The 22,932-nt window shown below is 37.0% G+C and overlaps 1 protein-coding gene across 1 annotated transcript; it reads right to left on the bottom strand.

Annotated features, from left to right (window-relative positions):
• Window positions 1-2,241: 2,241 nt before the first annotated feature.
• On the bottom strand, window positions 2,242-13,899 carry LOC110218847 (mpv17-like protein). Its single transcript, XM_021001838.2, has 4 exons — window positions 13,214-13,899; window positions 12,606-12,676; window positions 2,740-2,769; window positions 2,242-2,651 (listed from the first exon to the last, which is right to left on the bottom strand). The coding sequence occupies exons 1-4, from the start codon at window positions 13,521-13,523 to the stop codon at window positions 2,472-2,474; spliced, it is 591 nt and encodes a 196-aa protein (XP_020857497.1). The 5' UTR covers window positions 13,524-13,899; the 3' UTR covers window positions 2,242-2,471.
• Window positions 13,900-22,932: the final 9,033 nt, after the last annotated feature.

The raw sequence follows: 22,932 nt of genomic DNA, 5'->3' as shown, positions 1-22,932 counted from the left end.
ACAGCCCTGAAGTCAGGAGAACCTGAGTTCAAATCCAGCCTCAGACCAAACACTTGACACTTACTAACTATGTGACCCTGGGCAAGTCACTTAACCCGAATTGCCTAAAAAATAAACAAATTATTAAGGCTATGTCAACAACAATTTGGTCAATTCAGCCAAAATAGTTCCAATCAAATATTAGTCTTAAATATGCAAGTTGATCCATTTGAGATACCAATTTCAGTGTGAAAAGCAAAAGAACCAAAAGCCAATTTTTACATAAAGCTAAGAAAAATACGAAATTATTATCATTAATGAGAAGCTAAAGTGGGAAAAATTATCCAAGATGCCTTTAGTTCTTTCTCCTCTTCTCTGACTATCCAAATCTCGTTACCTTCAAATCCCTCTTCCTCCATGAAACTTTTTCAGATCACTTGAGTCTATAATGACCTTTTCCTCCTGTAAATTCATAGCACTTAGTGTCTCTATGTTCATTTGGCAATTAATCTGGTATTGCTCTGTAATGTTTCTTGTATTCTTATTTAACTTTTCATGAAGGTATTAATTAATTGATTAACAATTCAGTTGTAAGCTCTTTAAAGGTAGGGACTATGTCTTCTTACCAACCACAGTGCACAGTGCCTTGAATGTAGTAGGCCCTCAATAATATTACATTAAATTGGTTGACATGCCATCTTAAATAAACTAAGTTTCCCTTGTATCATAAACATATTCTTACACTAGAAATGGAAGTGTAGTTTGCAAAAATTCAGGCGAGTATAAAGCTTTAATCACTAAGCCCCTCTTTTAGTAAAGAAAGATCTATACCCTTTTAGAATTTTTGTGAATATTATGCTTCAATTTGTCAGTGTGGAAAAAGTTTTTATCCTAGAATTGTTCCCAAACTTTTAATCAAGGCAATGCAAGTACTATTCCTCCACCATAAAAAAATAATTAAAAAGCTAAACCTAAAAATATTAATAATATTTTTTCCCAAGAAGTCATCACTTTGAAAATACTTATTTAAGTTTCTTGCATTTCATATTGAAAAACAGCTTTACACTTGAAATAACTGCTACTGAAAAATACTACCAACAAGCCAAAATTTGAAAACAAAGAAAGCAATTTCAGAATTAAATAATCTATGAATTACCTTTTTGTTTTCCCAAGAACACAAATTATATTAATGCCTACTACATTTTTCAACAGCTTTTTAAGAGAGAATATATTTAAGTAGGTTAGTTAATACAAATTATACTCGTAAGAACAAACAAATACATTTTTCTTAAAAACTCAATGCCTCACATTTTCTAATTGTGGAAAAGCCCCAATGAAAGCAAGAAGTTCATCGTTTCATTCTTATGTGAATTTTGATTAATCTTTGTGTGGTTCATTTTAGAAATACATAATTTGCAAACTATCAGCTTTGAATGTAGATGAACCTTGAATAATTTTAAAATATCTCAATCAAAACTATTAAAATTTATTTGAAACCACTGATGTTCTTAAACATAAATTTAATAACAGTATTTGGGATATTTTTACTGAAACCCCTAAATAAGTTCTTCTTGACAAAAAAAGGAAAAATTTATTCAACACATTCTTGAAAGTTTCAATTGCTTTACTTTAGTAAAATATAGTGGAAAGTAAAACTTCCATTACTTGAAATGGAAAACAGAAGTGCTAGTTATATTTGAATATTCAAAGTTTAAGTGAAAGTTAAAATCTGAAGCAAGAATTATCAGATTTCAAGGATGTAAAACATAGTAAAATACAGTTGACACTAAAGCTACTTCATAATCTTTCCCTGATGATTAAGATGTTACAGTGCCTTAGTCTGTCAAAATTATTAATTATGTATGATAGACTGGGGAAAAAATCAGTTATTTAATCTTTCTGGTTATTTGGTCTCTGTGTACTCAGGATTTTGCTTAAGGCCACTCTTGGCATGGAGGACTATGAGTCTAAAGGAGGAGGATGAGAATTCAGCATCTTGAGTTGGGAGAAAAAAAATATATATATATATACACACACATATATATGTATAAATATACATATACAAGGACTTCCAATTAGGTCACTACTACTTTTTTTCTTATAACAATACTTTTTGAAATCTAGTATTTATATTTTCATAATACTTTTTAATCAAATTATAAGAATGGGAAAAAGTGGTGTAGTAATTGCTATATTAAGCAATGATACATTTTTATTGATATTAACTAAAATATTAAACAAATAAAATTGACAATAGCACTATCCTTTTTGTTTATTCAAACAAAAATAAAGACATTTTGATGATAAAATATACATAAAGCTATTAATTTTAAAATTTATTTTTCTCTATGGTACAATAATACTTCATAATGAAACTTGCTATATTTAGAAATAAAAAATTATTAAATAACATAATATTTCCTTGGTTCAACTCACTACATTTCAGGAAATAAATTTTGGCCACTTGATGAGAACGATTTGTTTAAAAGCAATCATTTCTCTGGGGACCCTTCAACTTCGATGGCCTCCTTTTTCTTAAGCCATGTCAAAACCGAGGACACTGTACCATCACCACTTTGTTGTGAGAAGCAAAGGAAAGTAGCCCAGACAAAGCCACAGAGGCCCGTATATGCTGTTCTCAAGTAAATGGGAACAAAACTGAAGTTGGTAAGCTGTGGCAGAAAGAAAAAAGAGTTTGTTATTGGTGTTCTGTATAAATTGCACTAAAAAGTTGACACAGAAAGCAGGTTTGAAACTCACCTGCACAAAAGGCCAGTACAAGAGACCAGTCTGCAACAAAGGAGAATTTTATTATTATGTTTTTCAATTACATGGATTGATTTCATTGCTCAGTTTACAAAAGCCAGGGAAGTACATGGCAGAGGCTAATCATGTGGTATTCAATTTAGGCTAAGCTGCTCAAATTAGATCTCACTAGAGAATGAAATAAACACAGTAGAAAAGGTTAAATTTTGTTAGTCATTCTCATACTCTGAGAATAGAATGCTAGCCAGTGTCAACAACGAATATGTAAGACAAACATTTCTTGAATAGACATTAAAGTAGATATTGTGATGTTACACTGTAATAGTTTATCACACAGTTCAACTAACTCAGGAAAGTACTTATGAAATATGACATCAACTCGTAGGAAAATATTTTGGAAACAAAAGGAGCTACCACTCTGTGTAAGACTATCAAATAATTCTTTGATATGAATATAATGCTCTAAGAAGAAATTAAAACTACATTAAATTGAAAAACATTGTTTACCTGACTTTTAGTGGATTCCAAAATAGTTCACATATATCTTTTATAAACTTCAATTGTACCTTTCTCAAAAGTTTATGAATCATGAATAATTTGCTTTTTTTTTTAAGGGGTCTTAAGTATTTAAGAGGATAGGTCTAGTCCTAGATCTAGTTCTAGAAGAGACTTTAGAAGTCATCCAGTCTCACATCCTCATTTTACAGATGAGAAAATCAAAGTGTAATGAATTTAATGATTTTCCCAAGGTCACATAAATCATGACAGAGATAACATTTGAACCCAGGTAGCTTTAGAGCTAGTGTTCTTTTCATCACACCAGAAAGACTGCCTTTTTTTTAAAAAAGAAGAATCGAAAGTTGTATCTTTCACAATCATAGAAAAACGTGTAAGCAGACATAGAATTGAAGATATAAAAAGTCAGACAGGTAGTTAAGCATCTGAAAAGGGATTTGCAACCTCCTCGTCTCACTCCAAAGCCATTGTTCATTCCACTGAGCTCTTCTCCAAAGCTCCAATCAAAGGACATGAACAAATGGTTTTAAAGGAAATAGAAACTACCACCCAAAAAGTGTTAAAAATCACTAATGATCAGAGAAAAGCAAATCAAATAAACTTGCTTTATTATCTCACCCCGAAACTGGCAAAAAATGCTGAAAGATGGGAACCATTTCTAGGAGGGCTTTGAAAAAATAGGTATGGGGCAGCTAGGTGACATAGTGGATAGAGTACCTGCCCTGGATTCAGGAGGACCTGAGTTCCAATCTGACCTCAGACACATAACAGTTACTAGCAGTGGGGCACTGGGCAAGTCACTTAAACCCATTGACTAACCAAAATAAATAAATACTAGATACACTAATTTACTCCAGATGTAATTGTGAATTGGCTCACCCATTCTGGATAAATTTTAAATTGTGCAAGAAAAATTACTGGATTGTTCACATGGTTTAAAAACAGAAAGTCACACTATTGGAACTCTTTAATTAAAAAGTGTGAACCATTTAATAATTTGATCTTTTAAGTAAGTTATCTACAAGAAAAGTTTCATAAGTCAATCTCTCAGATAGGATGTGATTGGGTTGGAATTCTGCTGTGGTGTAGGAAATAAGCTGACTGATTTAGAAAAACATGGAAAGACTTCGACTTATGAAAGAAGATGTTATCCACTTTCAAAGAAACACACAGATGATAGGAGGAAATAAGCATAGTTAGGCCTTACATATATGAGTATATATGTGTGTTTATGTATGTTTCTAGATATTTATGTATGTGTGTGTGTGTATTATGTAAGTATGTATGTGCTTAATCGTAGCCTTTTTTAGAGTGGTGGGGGAAGGGAAGGGGAAAAAAAAGGAAAAAATACACAGCAGAGAACAAAAGAAAACCAACAAGGAAACAAAGAAAAGCTGGGCAGCTCTGAAAACAATGTGTAATATTTATTATATAGCTTTTCTTGGAACAGAAATTTGTTGTTTTATATTGAATCCTCTCTTATGGTGTGCTGTGTACATGGCAATGGTTTCTTTCTTTTCTCATTTTATATTTCAGTTTAAAATAAAAAAACTTACAAAAGAAAAGGTTCATACGTAAATGTAATTACAGTTTCACTAGGCTCTTCCACAGAGACTATAGATATTATTACTTTATGTTTAAGAGCCAAATGGAAGGTTGAAAAAGAACAGTTTACATTTCCATGAGGTACTTTTCTCTATATAGTCATGGAGAATGCTTGTGTTTTGCCTTTAGTCTATGAGATAAACCATGGAGAGAACAAAGAGAAAAGTGAAAAGATACATCTTTCTGGTGAGAATTATTGTATTACTTTGCGAAGAAGCATGAAGAATATGTAAGAAACTAGTAGTTTATAGGGTGCTCCAAAGACAGTACTTGTAAATAGAAGACAAAGAAAAAGGGCTAACACGATTTATTTCTGGAGAAGCTGAAATTAACTTATGATTAGGAGAAATATTAAGAGGATTTTTGAGAGACTTCAATAGATATATCAAATGATGGAACTGTTTTTCCAGAAGTGAAAAACCATCATCAACAAATGATGTTCTAGTGAGGGTTTGAAGTGACTCTAGCTGTGATCTTTGATATGGACAAAATACTGTAAATAATTATATATTACTTTTAGTGTTGGTTTTCATTTGTTAATGAATTATATATTTGGTAACTTTAATATTTAATCATAGCAGATTAAGCAATTTAATATACAGAGATATATGAGTAACTGCTTTTGGGCAAAGCACTTTCTCTAATTTATTCAGTAAATAATATTTAATGACTGGTGGAAGATTGAGTCAATTGATTAATAAGAGACTGCAAGTTTATTAATAAGAAATATTAAAATATACCACAGTTTCATTCTAGTACTAGGGATGATAAGATGAAATATGGAAACACATCACATGGCAGGTGATGAGATGTCACCTATAACTCGAATGGTCAGTTCCATAAACCTTGCTACATACAATCATGCTCATAGCAGCATTAAATTATTAAAAACAAAACAGAATCAAGTCAATATTCATAAGAACAACAATAATGAAAATTAAAACACTAAAAGACAGCTACATTCAGATTAATTATATGACCAATCTTGGTTCCAGAGAACAGATCTTAGAAGTCCCTCTTTCAATAGAGAGCAGGAAAAAGTAGAAAAAAACACATGCACAACTATTGAGGAATAGCTGAAGAAATTACAGGGTTTTTTGTGCAAATATGAAGCATTCAGAGAAACAATGTAAGAAATAATACAGGGCCCAGACAATACGTGCAACAACTGAAAAAATGTAAATGAAATCAAAACGGAGACCAACAAAACCCCAGACATATAGACCATCTATGTTAATATACTATCAGACATAAAGGGCAAAGTCCTCAATGATCCATATATTTTTTTTTACCCACTACATAAGGGACATTGTTTGGGTGTTTATTGGGAACTATCTTTTCTGTCAAAACAAAATGTATCAATCAATTTTTTAAAACTTTTATTTATGTCTTGTGTTTTTACATCCTAGTTATTTCCTGATACATTCCCCTGTTAATCCATCTTCTAACAAAGAAAAACAGTTTGGCAAAACCTGAGGGTTACAGCAACCATAAATGGAACATTTGAAACTGGTGATTCCTCTTTCCTCTAGTGAAGAGAGTGACTTATGTTTCAACAGTTCACTGGAACCAGTATTGGTCAAGTAATTCATCTGAATTTGGCTGCCTTTCCGTGTGGTTTTAATTCTAATTGTGTATATTGTTCTGGTTCTGCTTGTTTTTAACAACTTTTTTTTTATAATTCTGAACTTGACTGACAACAAATGCAAACACTCCCATATACAAAGAAGAGGAAAAAAAGGAGGAATATATATGTATGTATAGTGAACTTCTATAACATATAGCTTGTTTTTTAAGTATATAATAAATTCATCACCTTAGTTTCAAAGCTGTCCTGTCTCAACTCCCTCCTGTTGCGCTGTCATTAAAAAAAGTTTCAATGGCACTCTTTTCTTTTCTTTTTTATCATCGTTCCCCTTTCCTCAATTTTTTAAAATTTTTTTCCCTTTCCTCAGTTTTTTAAACCTTCCTTTGCAATAAATAAGCACAGTCAAGCAAAAGAAATCCACACATTAGCCATGACTGAAAACGCATAGAACTGATTTCAAGGGATGAAGAATGCTTCCCCTCCTCACGAATAGGTTACTAATATACAGAGTGAGACACATCACACTTTTGAACATGCCCAATAAGGGTATTTTGTTTTGCCTCACTAAGCTTATTTGTTAAAAAGCATTTTTTTTCCTTTGGGCGGAATGGTTTTAAAAGGAGAGAAAAATGTAATTTAACTTAAAAAAATTTTTTTAAAGCATGTAATATTTTTTCTGTCCCTTAAGCTAAGATCTATAAACTTCTAAAAAAAAGTGATAGCTACCTATAATTGGCTTCCTTTGTAATCCTATGCTATTTTATATACTTAAAAACATTATTCTAATAAGAGTTCTATAAGCTCAAGAAGACTGACCATGACACAAAAAATTAAGAATCCCGGATTCAGTGTATCGCCCCCTGTCCAGAGTTAAGTAGGAAGCTCTGCCACAAGTCCTGTGGAGTCTTCAATGGTCATTGCAATAATATTCTATTAGATTCATATGCCATAATCTGTTCGACCATCCCAATTGGAGCCCTTTAGTTTCTTTACAACAACAAAAATTGTTACTCTATATATTTTTGCACATATGCATTCTTTACCTCTTTTTTTAATTTTTGGGTAATATGTCTAGTTAGTAATGGTACTTGTGGGGTCAACACTGGGTTCTGCTTATTTCATTCGGCATCATGTTAGTAATTTCAGAAGACACAATAGTATTCCATTACATTCATTTACCAGAATTTGTTCAGCAATGTGCCAATCAATAGGCACCTACTTTGTTCCCAACTTTTTGCTATAACAAAAAGTTTTACTGTAAGGGGCAGCTAGGTGGCACAGTGGATAAAGCTCTAGTCAAGTCAGGAGGACTTGACTTCAAATCCAGCCTCAGACACTTGACACTTACTAGCTGTGTGACCCTGGGCAAGTCACTTAACCCCATTGCCAAGCCTTTTAAAAAGAAAGTTTTGCTATAAATGTCTATGTATACACATACACACCCATCTGCATGTAAAAATACATATAAGGCTTTTCTTTGTGTCTTTGACTTCCCTGATTTATATATTCAGTAATGAGATACAGTGGATCAAAGGATGTAAAGTTTTCTAACTTTTTTTTCCTAATCAGAGCTGATTTCCAGAATGGTTGACCAATTCACATATCTACCAAGAATGTATTAGTGTCAGTCTTTCCAAATCTTCTCCAACATTAGTTATTTCCCTCTTTTGTCATCTTAGACAGTTTGATGGTTGATCATGAGGTAAAACCTCAGAGTGGTTTAAATTAGTGTTTCTTTTACTTGTGGTAATTTGTATAATTTTAACATGGTTGTTGATTATTTGGATTTCTATTTAAAACTCTTTATCTTCACCCCACTTATCTACTGGAGAATGGTTCTTGGTTTTATATATTTCTGTCAACTCAATGTAAGTCTTTATCAGAGATATCTGATGCAAAGATTTTTCTCACTAAATTCAATTTTTAAAAAGAAAATTGATGATGATTAGAAGTAATAAGTAATTTCATCGCCCTCCAAAAAAAGGCTTTCTAATTTTTACATAAGCACTGGACTTTCAAGACAAAATTGTGTGACTTCAGTCATATAAACCTAAACAGCTTGTTCTAATTAGTATGTAAACAAAAAGTAGATATTCTTTGGTTTGTTTGTTTGTTTTCTTTTTCATTTTAGGAGACAATGTCAGTTGACCCTAGGACAAAGTAAATCAGATTACTCCAAGTTCTAATCTTTGAGGGAAAGTGGTACTTTACTGCTGTGAAGATGGGGGTGGGGGATAATAGGTAACAGGCAAATATGTGAAGGAGGAGATAAATAACAGGTCTCTGAAGGATTACACCACCATGCAACGTCAAAAAACACTACACTTAAATAATCACAAGTAAAGTCCCTATCCACTACCCAATCCTCACTTCCACTGTCATGCAAGAAACTTGAAGCTGGCCACACAGCAAAACAGATTCCCTTTTCCTCTTCAACACACTCCTCTTAGAATATATACTGCCATTTTGGGACATCTCTCTACTACCCACTTCTTTTACCTGGTAACACTTCTTCCTAATCTTTACACCTTTATTTTCACTGAGAGGCTACTCTTGAGTATTTATTTGGATCAGATTTCTTCTTTAATATTCCATGATTTCATTAATACTGATACTTCCTTCCCCCATCACTGTTGACTATAATCCCTTGGGCCTTAGAAGCCATTTTATTGAGCTGCTGTGGCCAAATAAATAAATAAAAATAATCATTTGATGGCCAATTCTATAGTAATGATCCTTCTCAAATTTAGTTAGGCTGCCTTAGATGAGAAACATAATGGTCTCCTAAAGCAAATTATAATCTATCACCACATGAATCTTTCCATCCTGCGAAATCAGAGTGGAAGCTTTGATGTTTGAGCACTCAGTGTACCTTCCATGCTCCAGTGAGGAACTGGTATAAGATTTCAATCTGGAGGAACCAGATTCTATCCATATGAAGAAATCACAGGGCAGGCAATATACACAATCTGGTTTGTTTGCTACCCCTTAAGGATAGCCCTGGGCAACATAATCCCTAGCTGCAATGATCTTTGTTAAATACAGAGAATGGTTTCTTTCATAGAGACTTAAGAGAAAGGTTGCCTTTACAATTGTACACCTGGAAACATTGGCTGTGATTATGGGAACTGTTGTACTAACTAAATCACTCACAGTTCAGCACTATGATAGTTTTGCAGCAACTTTCTTGGAGCCCAGTTCTAAATAAACCAGGGTCAGTGGTAAAAAGATAACAAAATCAAGTCAGGAATCATTGCAAGCACTGTGATTAAAGTGCTACGGTATGGATACATCCTTCCCCCTCTGGCCCACACTTGAGGAAGTCTTCTTTCTCAATCCTCTTCCCCCTTTATCTTCATATGCACAGGATCAGAGGCTTTATAGCCTTAGTATTGGAAGGAACCTTGGAGGTTATCTCTATTCCAACCCCACATTTTAGAGAGGAAGAAACAAAGTCCAGAGAGATTTTGATTTGCTCAAAGTCACATGGATATTATTTGGCAGAGCTGGATTTGAAATCAAGCTTCTGACCAAATTCTACATTTATATTGTACTATACTGATTTTTAAAATGGGGGGAGATTGGCTCTGTGATACTAAAAATGGATACCCCAGTACAATTTCTGAAACCATTTATTCTCAGGACTCTTTTACACATTTAAAAATTATTGAGGACCCCAAAGAGCTTTTATGTGGGAAATATCTATTAATATTTACCATATTAGAAATTTAAATGTCTCAGTATTGTTATCCAGGGGTAAGAGGGAATAAATATTTAATAAGCACCTCTTATGTGTCAAGCACTGTGTTAAGCACTTTATCAATATTATCATATTTGATCCTTTATTTATTTACTAATTTATTTAGGAGAATAGTTTTGACCTGGTAAGTTTTGGAGACCCCATAGGGGTCCCTGGACCACACTCTAGGGATCACTGACATGGTTTAACTAATTTTCAATGAAGCATTATATTAATAAATAATATATAATAAAATACATAATAATTTAAGAAATAATAAGTCAACTCATCAACTCAACAAACATTTATTAAACCATTATCCTTTGCAAATACATATGCAGACCCTGGCTATAGATACCAAAATTTAGATAAGATACAGTCCTGGCCTTCATGGAGCTTACTTAGAATCTAGATAGGATACACATATACACACATACAGATGTATAAATTGTATAACAAAATATGCATCATAACATGCTGTCATAAAAAGGTCTTGCAGACACAGTAGTCAATGACTATAGTAATCTATTATTTGATAAACCCAAAGACCCCAGCTTCTGGGATAAGAACTCACTCTTTGAAAAAAACTGCTGGGAAAACTGGAAAAGAGTATGGCAGAAACTAGGCATAGACCAAAATCTCACACCATATACCAAAATAAAGTCAAAATGGGTTCATGATTTAGATATAAAGGCTGGTATTATAAGCAAACTGGGAGAGCATGGAATAGTTTACCTATCAGATCTACGGAGAACAGAAGAATTCATGACCAAACAAGAGAGAGATTATGAAAAGCAAAATGGATAATTTTGATTATATTAAATTGAAAAGTTTTTGCACAAAAAAGCTAATGCAACTAAAATTAAAAGTAAGGTAGAAAATTGGGAAAAATTTTTTACAATCAGTCTCTCTGATAAGGGCCTCATATCTAAAATATATAGAGAATTAAGTCAAATTTATAAGAATACAATCCATTTCCCAATTGATAAATGGTTAAAGGATATGAACAGACAGTTCTCAGTTGAATTAAAGCCATCTACAGTCATATGAAAAAATGCTGTAAATCATCATTGATTAGAGAAATGAAAATCAAAACAACTCTTAGGTACCACATCACACCTATCAGACTGGCCAACATGACAAAACAGGAAAATGATAAATGTTGGAGAAGATATGGGAAAACTGGAACACTAATGCATTGTTGGTGGAGTTGTGAAATGATTCAACCATTTTGGAGAACAATTTGAAACTATGCCCAAAGGGCTATAAAAAATGTGTATACCCTTTGACCCAGCAATAGCACTTCTAGGGCTGTATCCCAAAGAGATCATACAAATGGGAAAAAGACCCACGTGTACAAAAATATTCATAGCAGCTCTTTTTGTGGTGGCAAAGAATTGCAAATTAAGAGGATGCCCATCAATTGGGGAATGGCTGAGCAAGCTGTGGTATATGAATGAATGCTATTGTGCTATAAGAAATGATGAACAGGCTGACTTCAGAAAAACCTGGAAAGACTTGTATGGTCTGATGCTGAGTGAAGTGAGCAGATCCCAAGAATGTTGTACACAATAACAGCCACGTTGCGTGATGACTAATATTGATAAACTTAACCCTTCTGAGCAATACAAGGATCTAAGACATCTCCAGAGGCCTCGGGATGGAAAATGCTATCCACATCCAAAGAAAGAACTATGAAAGTTGAATTGCTATTTTTTTCTCTTCTGTTGAGTTTTGTTTCCTCTTTCTGATGGTTCCTCCTATTAGTTTTAATTTTTACTTACAATGCCACTAATGTGAAAATATGTTTAATAGGAATGTAAATGTATAGCCTATATCAGAATGTGAGCCATCTTGCGAAGGGTGGTGGAGAGGAAGGAGAAGAAAAATTTTAAACTCAAAAGCATATGTAAGTGATTATTGATAAATTAAAATAAATTAGCAAAATTTTAAAAAAAAGGTCTTCCAAAACAAAGTACTATATGAGGTTTAGTGGGAGAAGATTATTACTGATGGAGGAGATGGCATTTGAGTTAGGTTTCAAAAGCTGAGTAGTTGCACTATTATAAGTTGCAAGTTGCATTATCATAAGTATTACTTCAACCTGAAAAAAGGTGGGACGGAGGACATTACACGCATAGCAAACAGTATATAGGCAAAAATTTGAGAGTGGGAAAAGTGCAGGAAGTGTTGAGGAGTCAGAATTTGGATTATAACTTGGAGTAAGCAAAATGAAGTAATATGAAAATAAGCCTAGAAACAAAAGATAGAACCAAACTTTGGTGGATGGCCTTGAAAGCCAGGCTAAGGAGCTTATATACTAAAATTGTTCAGCAGTGGAGTGACATGACCAGACTCACATCAGACCCAGTGCTCTAATGCTGAGTAAAGTATGACCTGGTTGGTACTTACCTTATAAGTATTCCAGAATTTCTGCCTCAGGTCCAAAAACTTATCCTCTTTCTTCTGAAGTATACTCATGCCTATTTGTAAACAAACACATACAACAGGAATTTTTAAAGGCCTAATATAGATTTTATCATATTGCACATTTTTGTTGTTCAGTTGTCTGACTCTCCATGACCCCTTTGTAGGTTTTCTTGGCAAAGACACTGGAGTGTTTGCCATTTCCTTCTCTAGCTCATTTTACAGATGAGGAAACTGAGGTAAAGAGGGCTTTTGGGGGGGGGGGTGTCGGATTCATGTGCGTGAAATCTGCTTCCCCGTTTTCTACAAGCACTGCCTAAAAGCAGAAAGCTTGTAGCTTATTTTCGGGCATGGACCATACGGTTTATGCGCGCGTGTGCGTGTGCCATCTGGTGGCCCGTTTCCAAAGGAAAGCAGCCGGCTGCGTTGCGCTGGCACCTCCTGGAGGCAGAATCCGCGTGGTCACGCCGGCCCGCCCCGACGCCGCAAGGGGCCGCCTCCTGCCCGGCCGGTCTTCCAGCGGCCGCGCGGCCGCGCGACTCCGCTGCCCGCCTCGCTCCTGGCCCAGCCTGTCCGCCCCGGCCGGCCCTCACCTATGTAGAAGCCGCACAGCGCGATGGGCCCGCCCAGCAGCTGGTCACACAGTAGCTTGGTCAGCAGGGTGCGCGGCGCGCGGCCAGGCTGCGCGCGCTCCAGGAGCTGCATCCACACGTAGTTGAAGTTCGCGTGGAAGCCGATGGCCACGGTGGCCACGCGCCGCGTTTGCTGCCAGTCGTGCTCGCAGCCCCGCAGGCGCTGCTGCAGCGCGTCCCCGGACGAGTACAGAATCCCGTAGAGCGCCACATTGGTGGGCCACGGGTAACGCTGTATTGTTCGCGGCACCACCCGCCACCAGCCCCACATCGCCGGCCTGGTTCACCCCCAGCTCAACCCCCGCTGGCGGGCTTGGTACGCGTCCCCTCCGCCCACCCCGAGCTGTGTGAGAGCGCCTCTGGTGGAGACGCCGCCGTGGGCGGGAAGGTGGACCTATAGCCGCGTCCTTCCACGCACCCTAAGGCACCACCATTAGCGATAGTCAGGCCTCCCTCTTGTCTTGCACCTACTGGAGCCACCTGCCTTCAGATCTGCCTCTCTTGGTCGGCTTCTATTGATGTATGCCCCAGGCCAGACCTGCCCCTTCTTAGACCTGCCTCTTCTTAGACCTGCCTCCCTGGGTCGATTCACTCCTATCAGAGCTGCCCAGGCCACCTCTGGTTTACATTAGACCTTTGCCCCCTTTCTCACCTGCTTCTCTGGCTCCTGCACTAGCTGCCCTTTCAGACTTTGCCACTTCCTTAATTTTGTTATGCATGCGCGCCCTCCTCGATCCTTTTCCTGACTTGAACCCCACCCTGTCTACCTTGTGGTCTTTGGGAGACATATCCTTTTATCCTTCACCTTCCTCCCTCCTCCAGTTCTGCCAAGTCTTGTCTCTGGTCCATTCCTGTGACAGCACAACTCTCCATGACCGCAGTTTCTTGCTTTCCTTTCCTAATCACTTTCATTTGGCCACTCGCTTTGAAGCTGTTGTAAGCTACACCTTCTACCGGGTGGATTCCTGGCTCCACAACTTTCCAATTGCCTCATTTCTTGACGCCTTCTGGTCTTTTTTTAATCATTCACCTTTGGCCACTCCCTTTCAAGACTGGTTTGTCTGAGCTGACCTCTATTCTGACAACTATACTACAAAAACTTCTTTGTCAGTATCTTCAGAAACTTGACTCTATAAGACACGGTTGACTCACTGAAATGTTGCTTATCTCTTTCCCCTTTCCTCTTTTCTGTTCACTCCACCTTGAACTATCAAAAAAATCAGCTGCAAGCAGGAGCAGAAATCGGCTTACTAGGTCAGCTTGTCAACAGTACCTGAAAGATTGAGAGTATCTTTTTGTTTGGAACGTGATTTGGTTTTGCTTTATAAAATTCTGATTTTTTTTCTTTCTCCCTATTTCAAAAAATGCAATTATGAGAAATGACATCTCTATACAGGTCCTAATTAAAAGTCCCTATTTAAATTCATCAGATTAAGGGGAAAACAACAAAGGTGATGTAAACTGAGCAACATCGGAAAATACCATCAAGCATTTGTTCAGAGGCGTGTGGTGTTATGATACTTTTTACACTTTTCAGAAAAGAAGAATAGAGAGGAAGAACAGCATTATAGCTGTCTGCTGTCAAGTCAGTTCAAGTAAATAAACCTTTATTAGCTACCTGATACGTGCAAGAAATTGTCCTACTGCCTAGTGACCTGGCTTGAGTGTTTTCTTCTGGGATTTCTGAAATTTGATACTTAGTAGGAGGGAGGCTAGGGCTTGGTATAGTCTCTACAGAGAACCAGGGTTCTGAATCTGACTTTACATACTTTCATGTGATCTCATTTGGTCTCTGCCAGAGGGAGAGGTAGGTAGGGCAAGGGATTAGAACCATTTTTTAGATAAGGAGAAAAGAGGCATATGAAGGTGAAATGACTTGGCCCAGGATTGGCTGAGCAACTCAAATCTTCTGACTCCATGAATATAATGGGCAATGACAGAAACATAAATATTAATACTTAGTACTACCAGCTGTATATAGTAATTGTTGTTGAATAGTTGTGTGTGTATGTAGCTTATGTGTGTCCACATAACCCACCTCCCTGGATATGGCTTACAAGTATCTTGAGTTGCCTCCACCCTGCCTTCTCCAAGGGAGTCTTTGATTCCTGCCAGGAGGGCAAGCAAGAGATTATAAATGTGAAATGCCTAGCATGGCCCTAAAACAACAACAGACATTTTAAGAAACATTTTTACTTCATCATTTGTGAAAAGCTCTGATCGAGAATCCTCAGGAAATAATTAGTCAATGCCATCCTGTATTAAAATCACTGACCAGTGGAAAATTACAGGAAAAGACACTTTTGCACTAAAATATAGACATCTTTCAACTTGGGAATGTTTTTCAATTTATGACTAAGGATCCCATTAAAATACATTAAAATTTTTTCATTAATTTTTAAACTATTACCTAATCTTGAACTGAGACTTAATAAAAGCTGCTAAACTGACTGTATTATCTAATTATTAACTTTTTTTGCTGAAATCTGAATCTTCCTTTGGCATACAGAAACCTGTAAGAGGGCCATTTATTAGATACCTACTCTGTGCCAGAGCTTTAGAAATGTAAAGCACTACTGTGCTAAGCAACAGGCAGACTTGTACTTTCCAACATTCGCCCAGAGATGGGCAATTAGGAGGCCCACAAAAAGAGGAGAGACATTAATACTTCTTTCTCACCACTGGTATTCTTTAATGTATACAGCTGACGTCTCTGTTGTTTGATATAAGCATGGGTTTACTATTAATCTCATGCTCTGGACTACAGGGGAGGGAGTTGAAACAAGGAACTTTTCCCCGTTGTCCTGATATAGGGATAGATAACAAGCTGTTGGGGGGGAAAGGTAACACGATTCTCCCCAGTTCAGACTTTCTTCACCTGTATCTTTATTCTGCGTTTAAATACTCCTCTCCCTCCCAATCTTAGGATCAATCAATCTTATCAAACAAGGGGAACTGTTGCTGGAGGTGAGAGCTGTGTGGGAGGAATTTGGTAGTCAATGAATCCAAGAGCAGAGAAAGATAATGGTTCTTCTGGTGATAATGGCAACAGTGATACCAAGGAAGAGGAGATCCACCATGCCAAAGATGCACGAGTGCCTTACATTCTTTAGCCTTGTTTATAAGGACTATATTAAGTTCCTGAGTAGGACCAGCGTATTTTGGTTCCGATTTGGAGAAACCATACCTAGAGATTCAATCTTCATGACCCCACCAATTCTTATTCTTAATACTGGTAAGTAATGTTGTGTAAAGGATGGTACAATTATGTTACTTTCAGCCCTAACCTTATTAGCTTGGGGGGGGGGGGAAGATTATTTGTCTTGCTATCAGTACCTTTTATTGTAATTGATGGTTCAGAACTTTTCATAGTAGAATGTGAGATACAGTCAAATGATCACTTAGTGCCAAGGGCATTTGCGTTGTTCAAATGTATCACAGTATTTTGAAACTATACTATTTAGTACTTAAAATAAATATTTAAGGGGGCTGTGTGGTGCAGTGGATAGAACACCAGCCCTGGATTCAGGAGGACCTGAAGTTCAAATCCGGCCTCAGACACATAACACTTACTAGCTGTGTAACCCTGGGCAAGTCACTTAATCCCATTGCCTAAAACAACAAAAAAACAAATAAACAAAAATAAATATTTAAGGTAAATGGGAGGCAGGATGGTAAAGTAGGAAGACAACTGCCTCTGGAGTCAGAGGACCTGGTTTTAAAGTATGACCTTGAGCAAGTTACTTTCAGTCCCAGGGCCTTAGTTTCCTCATCTATAAAGGGAAGGAGTTGGACTAGATAGGTTCTGAGGTCCTGTCTGGTTCTGTATCGAAACTCTTTTGGCTGATCCTTTGGTTCAGGAAGCTCACTTCCATTAGCATGAAGTGGTAGAGAATCTTAACTTGGATCAATATGGGCAATCAACTGGATTTGTTTTATTACATTTCCATTGCTAGACTTCATGTTCAAAATATCCTTACATAGCATTCAAAAATTTCATAAAGATGAACCCATAAAATCAAATTGGAAGAAAATTGATACTAAAAGTGGTAATTCTAATGGGGAGGGGGAGATAGCCTTTTACATATGCAGAGATGCTACCAAATACAAATCTTTAATATGAATTTTTTTTGGACTAGCTATGATTTCAATAGTGTGGGAAATCTCCCAATGAGGGACTGCCCTTGCCAATGAAGATGGGGAACTGCTCTGTAATTTATGGTCTTAGAAGAGGCGGCATTGCATAACATATTAGGTATGTGATCCCAGACAAGTCACTTACATTGTCAGTGCCCCCAGGCAGCTCTGCCCCATATCTGAATTATAATTAACAAATAATTCAGATAAAAATTTATCCTCATGTATGACTCTAAAAATTACTAGAAGAATATTAGTAATTAATAGAGGGAAAGTATGAATGTATTGCTTAAAATTTTGGAACTTAAAAAGATTTGAGAGGTCATCTGGTCATAGAGAAGATTTAATGCTAAGACAAGTATTTTTGTAAATGAGAGAAGTCCCTGATCAAATAACCAACAGATTATAGGCCATTGAGAGTCTCCAGTCAAACTGAAGAAATTTCTTACCTCATTGAGATCATGGGGTATTGGCTATTAGATGAAGGCTGTTGGCCTAATGACCTAGAAAAGCAAGCTGGCCCCTCTTGGGGTTAAGAAAGAAAATACTCAACTTTTTAGGGCCCTTTCACATCTTTAAGACTTTCCTGGATGGATCTTGCAGAATGTAACAAAAATCAAGAGATTTCTTGATCCAGCCATTCTGGAGAGCAATTTGGAACTATGCTCAAGGGCTATGAAAATGTGCCATACCCTTTGACCCAGCAATACCACATCTAGGGCTGTATCCCAAAAAGATCACAAAAATGGGAGAGGTCTCACATGTACAAAAATATTTATAGCAGCTCTTTCTGTTGTGGCCAAGAATTGGAAATTGAGGGGATAGCCATCATTTGGGGAATGGGCCGAACAAGTTGTGGTATATGAATGTAGTGAAATATTATTGTGCTATAAGAAATGAGGAGGAGGCAGACTTCAGAAAAACCTGGAAAGACTTGTATGATCTGATGCTGAGTGAAGTGAGCAGAACCAGGAGAACGTTGTACACAGTAACAGGCACATTGTGAGATGACTAACTTTGATGGACTTAGCCCTTCTCAGCAATGCAAGAATATAAACATCTCCAAAAGTCTCATGATGGAAAATGCTATCCACATCCAAAGAAAGAACTGTAAAATTTGAATACAGATGGAAACATACTATTTGCCATTTTTTTTCCTTCTGTTTTGTTTTGTTTCCTCTTTCTTGTGGTTCATCCTATTGGTTCTGATTCTTCCTTACAACATGACTAATGTGAAAAAAAAAAGAGGGGATTCTTTCTCCTCCCTGTGCCCTTACGTTGTCAAAGATGTCCCTTGACAGAAGTATGTGGCTATATGGGACATGAGCTTGCACGTAAACTGAGACAGTAATTCAAGGCCATGATTTCCCAAATTCCATTCTACTATGGAAAAATTAGAGGAGAGAGAAAATTTGGTGCCTAGAGTGGGGATCCAGCTGATCAAAAGGTGGAAGCCTCTGAGCCTAGAGAGCCTTAGCCTTATGGGAACAGAACCAGGGAAGCTTTCCTTTGAACCCAGAATAAAGGTGCTAGTTTTTTTCTGAAAGTTCCTACCAATGTCCCAGACAAGGATTTCAGCTTAGCCAGGAGCTGGAGGATATGGAGACTGAGCCGACCAATGTGGGTTACAATGATTCCAGGGAAGCAACACACCCAACCAACAGCAAGAAACAGTGAAAAGAGGATATCAGGGGCCCTATAGCTTTGGAGGAGTGATATGTCTATTCATATTTGTTCCTCAAGTATGACTCACTCATGTAGGACCTTCATAGTTGCTTAGCCTCCCCACTGCTGATATATGTTTGTGGGGAGAATGCTCCCTAAATTTATGGGGGTTGGGAAGAGTGAGAATATTCTATTGTAAATCTTCTTACTATGTTATTCTAACAAATGCCTTTGCTTTAAGGTAATTGAGTTCTCTGGCTGACTGTTGAAAAGCAAACATATTGGTGGGGGCTTATGAGCAATAGTTTTAGCAATTTATACCCATAGAGTATCTTGAATGAGAGGTAATTGTCCTTTGAGGGACCCAGCCTTTGAGAATGAGTTGGGAGGAAACCCAGAGGGATACTACATATTATAATAATGTAAATGAATCTGAAATGAATAATGGAATTTTTTAAAAATTGTAATACATTCCTAAAATTCCATAATTCAATTTAGAAGAGCCTTTTTGGAAGCCAGGGCATAAATCATAAATAGATGCAAATATTTAAGAAGAAAACAGAATTCTTCTAATTAAAAATAAAATGAATTTAAAACATTTTGTGAACATGGTAATTTTTTTTTATGACTACTCTCGGCCTTAAGATATCTGTTAGGTATTTTCCAAGTTTTTCCCTGCCCAATTCTGATCTATCTTTAGAGGTTTGAATGATGTCAGCTTCTGTAAACATTCAGAGTATCAATGGATGTTTCTTTTCAGTACCAGTGAGATACAAGCAGGGGCTCTCTTATCATTAGCCTAGAAAATAGTGATAGGTTAACTATTGGTTTTTTAAAAATTCACTTCCCACCTTTGTTTTCAGTTTAGTTCAAAGAGACATTGTTTTAGATGCTTAAGAACAAGCACGTCAAATTATAGTCTGTGGAATAGACATGGTATATAAAAGATTATTATCTGACTAATGAAATATTTGAGAAACATTGCATTGTCTCATTAATAACAGATTGACATAATGGATATGTTCTATTAAATTATTTACTAGTCTGCTTATACTTTCTGCAGAAATTTGGTCTGTTAGGGCAGCTAGGTGGTGCAGTGGATAAAGTACCGGCCCTGGAATCAGGAGGACATGAGTTCAAATCCCATCTCAGACTGGATACTTGACACTTACTAGCTGTGTGACACACCCTGGGCAAGTCACTTAACCCCAATTGCCTCGCAAAAAAAAAAAAAAATTGGTCCCTCTTTAAATTTGACACTCCTAAAACTCCTAGGAATATTGTAGCCAAATTCCAGAGTTCCCAGGTCAAGGAAAGAATATTACAAGCTGCCAGAAGGAAACAATTCAAGTATTGTGGAAACTCAGGATAACACAAGATTTAGCAGCTTCTACATTAAAGGACTGCAGGGCATGAAATATAATATTCTGGAGGGCAAAGGAGATAGGATTACAACCAAGAATCACCTACCCAGCAAAACTGAGTATAATCCTTCAGGGGAAAAAATGGTTATTCAGTAAAATAAAGGACTTTCAAGCATTCTTGATGAAAAGACCAGAGCTGAATAGAAAATTTGACTTTCAAATATAGGACTCAAGTGGAACATGAAGGGGTAAACAGGAAAGAGAAATCATAAGAGACTTATTAAGGTTAAACTGTTCACATTCCTGCATGGAAAGATGATATTTATAACTCATGAGACCTTTGTCAGTATTAGGGTAGTTGGAGGGGGAAAAATTATATGCATGTAGATAGATAGATAGATAGATAGATAGATAGATAGATAGATAGATAGATAGGCAGGTAGGTAGAGGGCACAGGGTGAGTTGAAGATTAAGGGGTCATATCTAGAGTATAAAATTAAGGGATGAGAGAACATTATACTAGGAGAAGAAAGGGAGAGGTAGAACAGGGTAAATTATCTCACAACAAAACAGAAAAGAAAAGGCTCTTACAGTGGAGGGGAAACGGGGGAAGGTGAGAGGAAATGAATGAATCTTATTCTCATAGGATTTGGCTTAAGGATGGAATAACATACACATTTAATTGGGTATGGAAATCTGTCTTACCCTACAGGAAAATATGGGGGGAAGGGGACAAGAGAGCAGGAGGATGATAGAGAGGAGGGCAGATTGGGAAAGGGGATAATCAGAAGCAAATATTTCTGAGGAGGGACAGGGTCAAAAGAAAGAATAGAATAAATGGGGGGGCAGGATAGGATTAAGGGAAATAGAGTTAGTTTTTCACAACATGTCTACTATAGAAGTGTTTTGCATAACTGCACATGTGTAACCTATATTGAGTTGCTTGCCTTTTCAACGAGGGTGGGTGGGGAAGGAGGAAGGAAGAAAATTTGGAACCATTAAGTTTTAAAAACACATGTTTAGAAAAAAAGTTTTCACATGCAACTGGGAAATAAGAAATATAGGAAATGGGGTACAGAAGTCTATCCTGCCTACAGGAAAAATAGAAGGGGAAGGGGATAAGACAAGGGGGGGAGAGATGGAAGAGAGGGCAGACTAGGGGAAGGGGTATTCAGAATGCATGCCATCTTGGGGTGGGGGGAGGGGTGAGATGGGGTGAAAATTTGGAACTCAAAATCTTGTGGAAGTAAATGTTGAAAACTAAAAATAAATAAGTTAATATCAAGAAAAAAAATTTTTTTAAAAGCAACTCCTGCAGGAAAAAAAAATTTGACACTCCTACTTTTAGAATGTAACAACTGCAGTTGGAAATAATCCTTTTTTAATTTCATTTTTTTTCAATTGTCAAGCATTTACCATTTTCTCCTTCCCACTTTCCCCTACTACTATAAAATAAAAATAAAAAACCATTGTGATTGTGTTATGCTTCCTTGTATTGTGAGGACTGTCCTTTTCATGTAGCATGGAGGTGAGGGTATGTCTGTGTGACTTGAAGGGTGGCAGAATAGATATCTCTAGCCTCTTCTCCCACTCTCCTCCAAGGGAGATTTGAGTTCTTCCCAGGAGGGGAAGCAGGATATTGGGGGACGAACCCACTTTGCTAGAATTTATATTTTGTTATGTTATGTTACATTATATTATTACATAGAATCATATTATATTATATTTCTCAGCTCCCTTAAATATTTTTAGCCTAGGGAATATGATCAGGTTCAAGCTAATTTCTGATGGCTGTTTCATTATTGGGAGGAAGCAGAACCCCCAAGTTCTGTATCCAAGGCTTGACCCCTTTCCCACCAAATACCAGTTCCACAATGAACACAGATGAAAATTATCAAAGAAAGCCCATTCATCCAAGTCAGTAGCAAAACAGAAATCAGAGAAGTTATACGCAGGGAAATTCATACCAGAAAATACAGAATGAAGGAATTCTCCCATGGAGAGTAAGGTAACTCAGCTCAACCAAGAGAGAATCCTGGATCTCACCCAAGGAGAAGTTCCCCAAAGTCTCTAGCACAGCAAGCTGGGGATAGAGGCATGATGGAGACTACCAGCTCCTCTTGTATCTTCCCAGTCTTTCCCTCAAAAACCTGAAAGTGGAGTTGGCCTCATCCATCTTCTTTCCAAGCTGGAAGACAGCAGCGCCTGAAGTCTGAAGAAGAGACTCTGCAACTCAAAGAAAGTTCAAAGAAGACTCAGCACAATGCCAGGATTCTTCCTGCTGTCCTGGCCCCCAAAGAGGGGAATCTTACTTTCTGGTTTATTATTCCCTTGCCACACTCCTTTCCCCAGTTAAACTCTTGGGGAAAAAATCTCTACAGTAAAGCTTAGTGAAACCCAGGAAGTCTTGAACTCAAGAGGTATCACCAAAGGCCAAAAACACTCATTCTTTCAGATCATCCCTGAGTGACCTATGCTTAGGGAAAGAGACACAAAGCAGAAGAGGAAGCCTTG

The sequence above is a fragment of the Phascolarctos cinereus genome, unplaced genomic scaffold (assembly GCF_003287225.1).
Source record: "Phascolarctos cinereus isolate Bilbo 61053 unplaced genomic scaffold, phaCin_HiC Scaffold_4;HRSCAF=312, whole genome shotgun sequence".
Lineage (NCBI taxonomy): Eukaryota > Metazoa > Chordata > Mammalia > Diprotodontia > Phascolarctidae > Phascolarctos > Phascolarctos cinereus.
This window is presented reverse-complemented; position numbering and strand designations above follow the sequence as displayed.

Coding starts and splice junctions, on each gene's coding strand:
- LOC110218847 (XM_021001838.2), bottom strand. CDS start 13,523: ATGTGGGGCTGGTGGCGGGTGGTGCCGCGAACAATACAGCGTTACCCG. Junction 12,677..13,213: donor GCTGTGCGGCTTCTACATAG/GTGAGGGCCGGC, acceptor GTTTACAAATAG/GCATGAGTATACTTCAGAAG. Junction 2,770..12,605: donor AATTCTGGAATACTTATAAG/GTAAGTACCAAC, acceptor CCTTTGTTGCAG/ACTGGTCTCTTGTACTGGCC.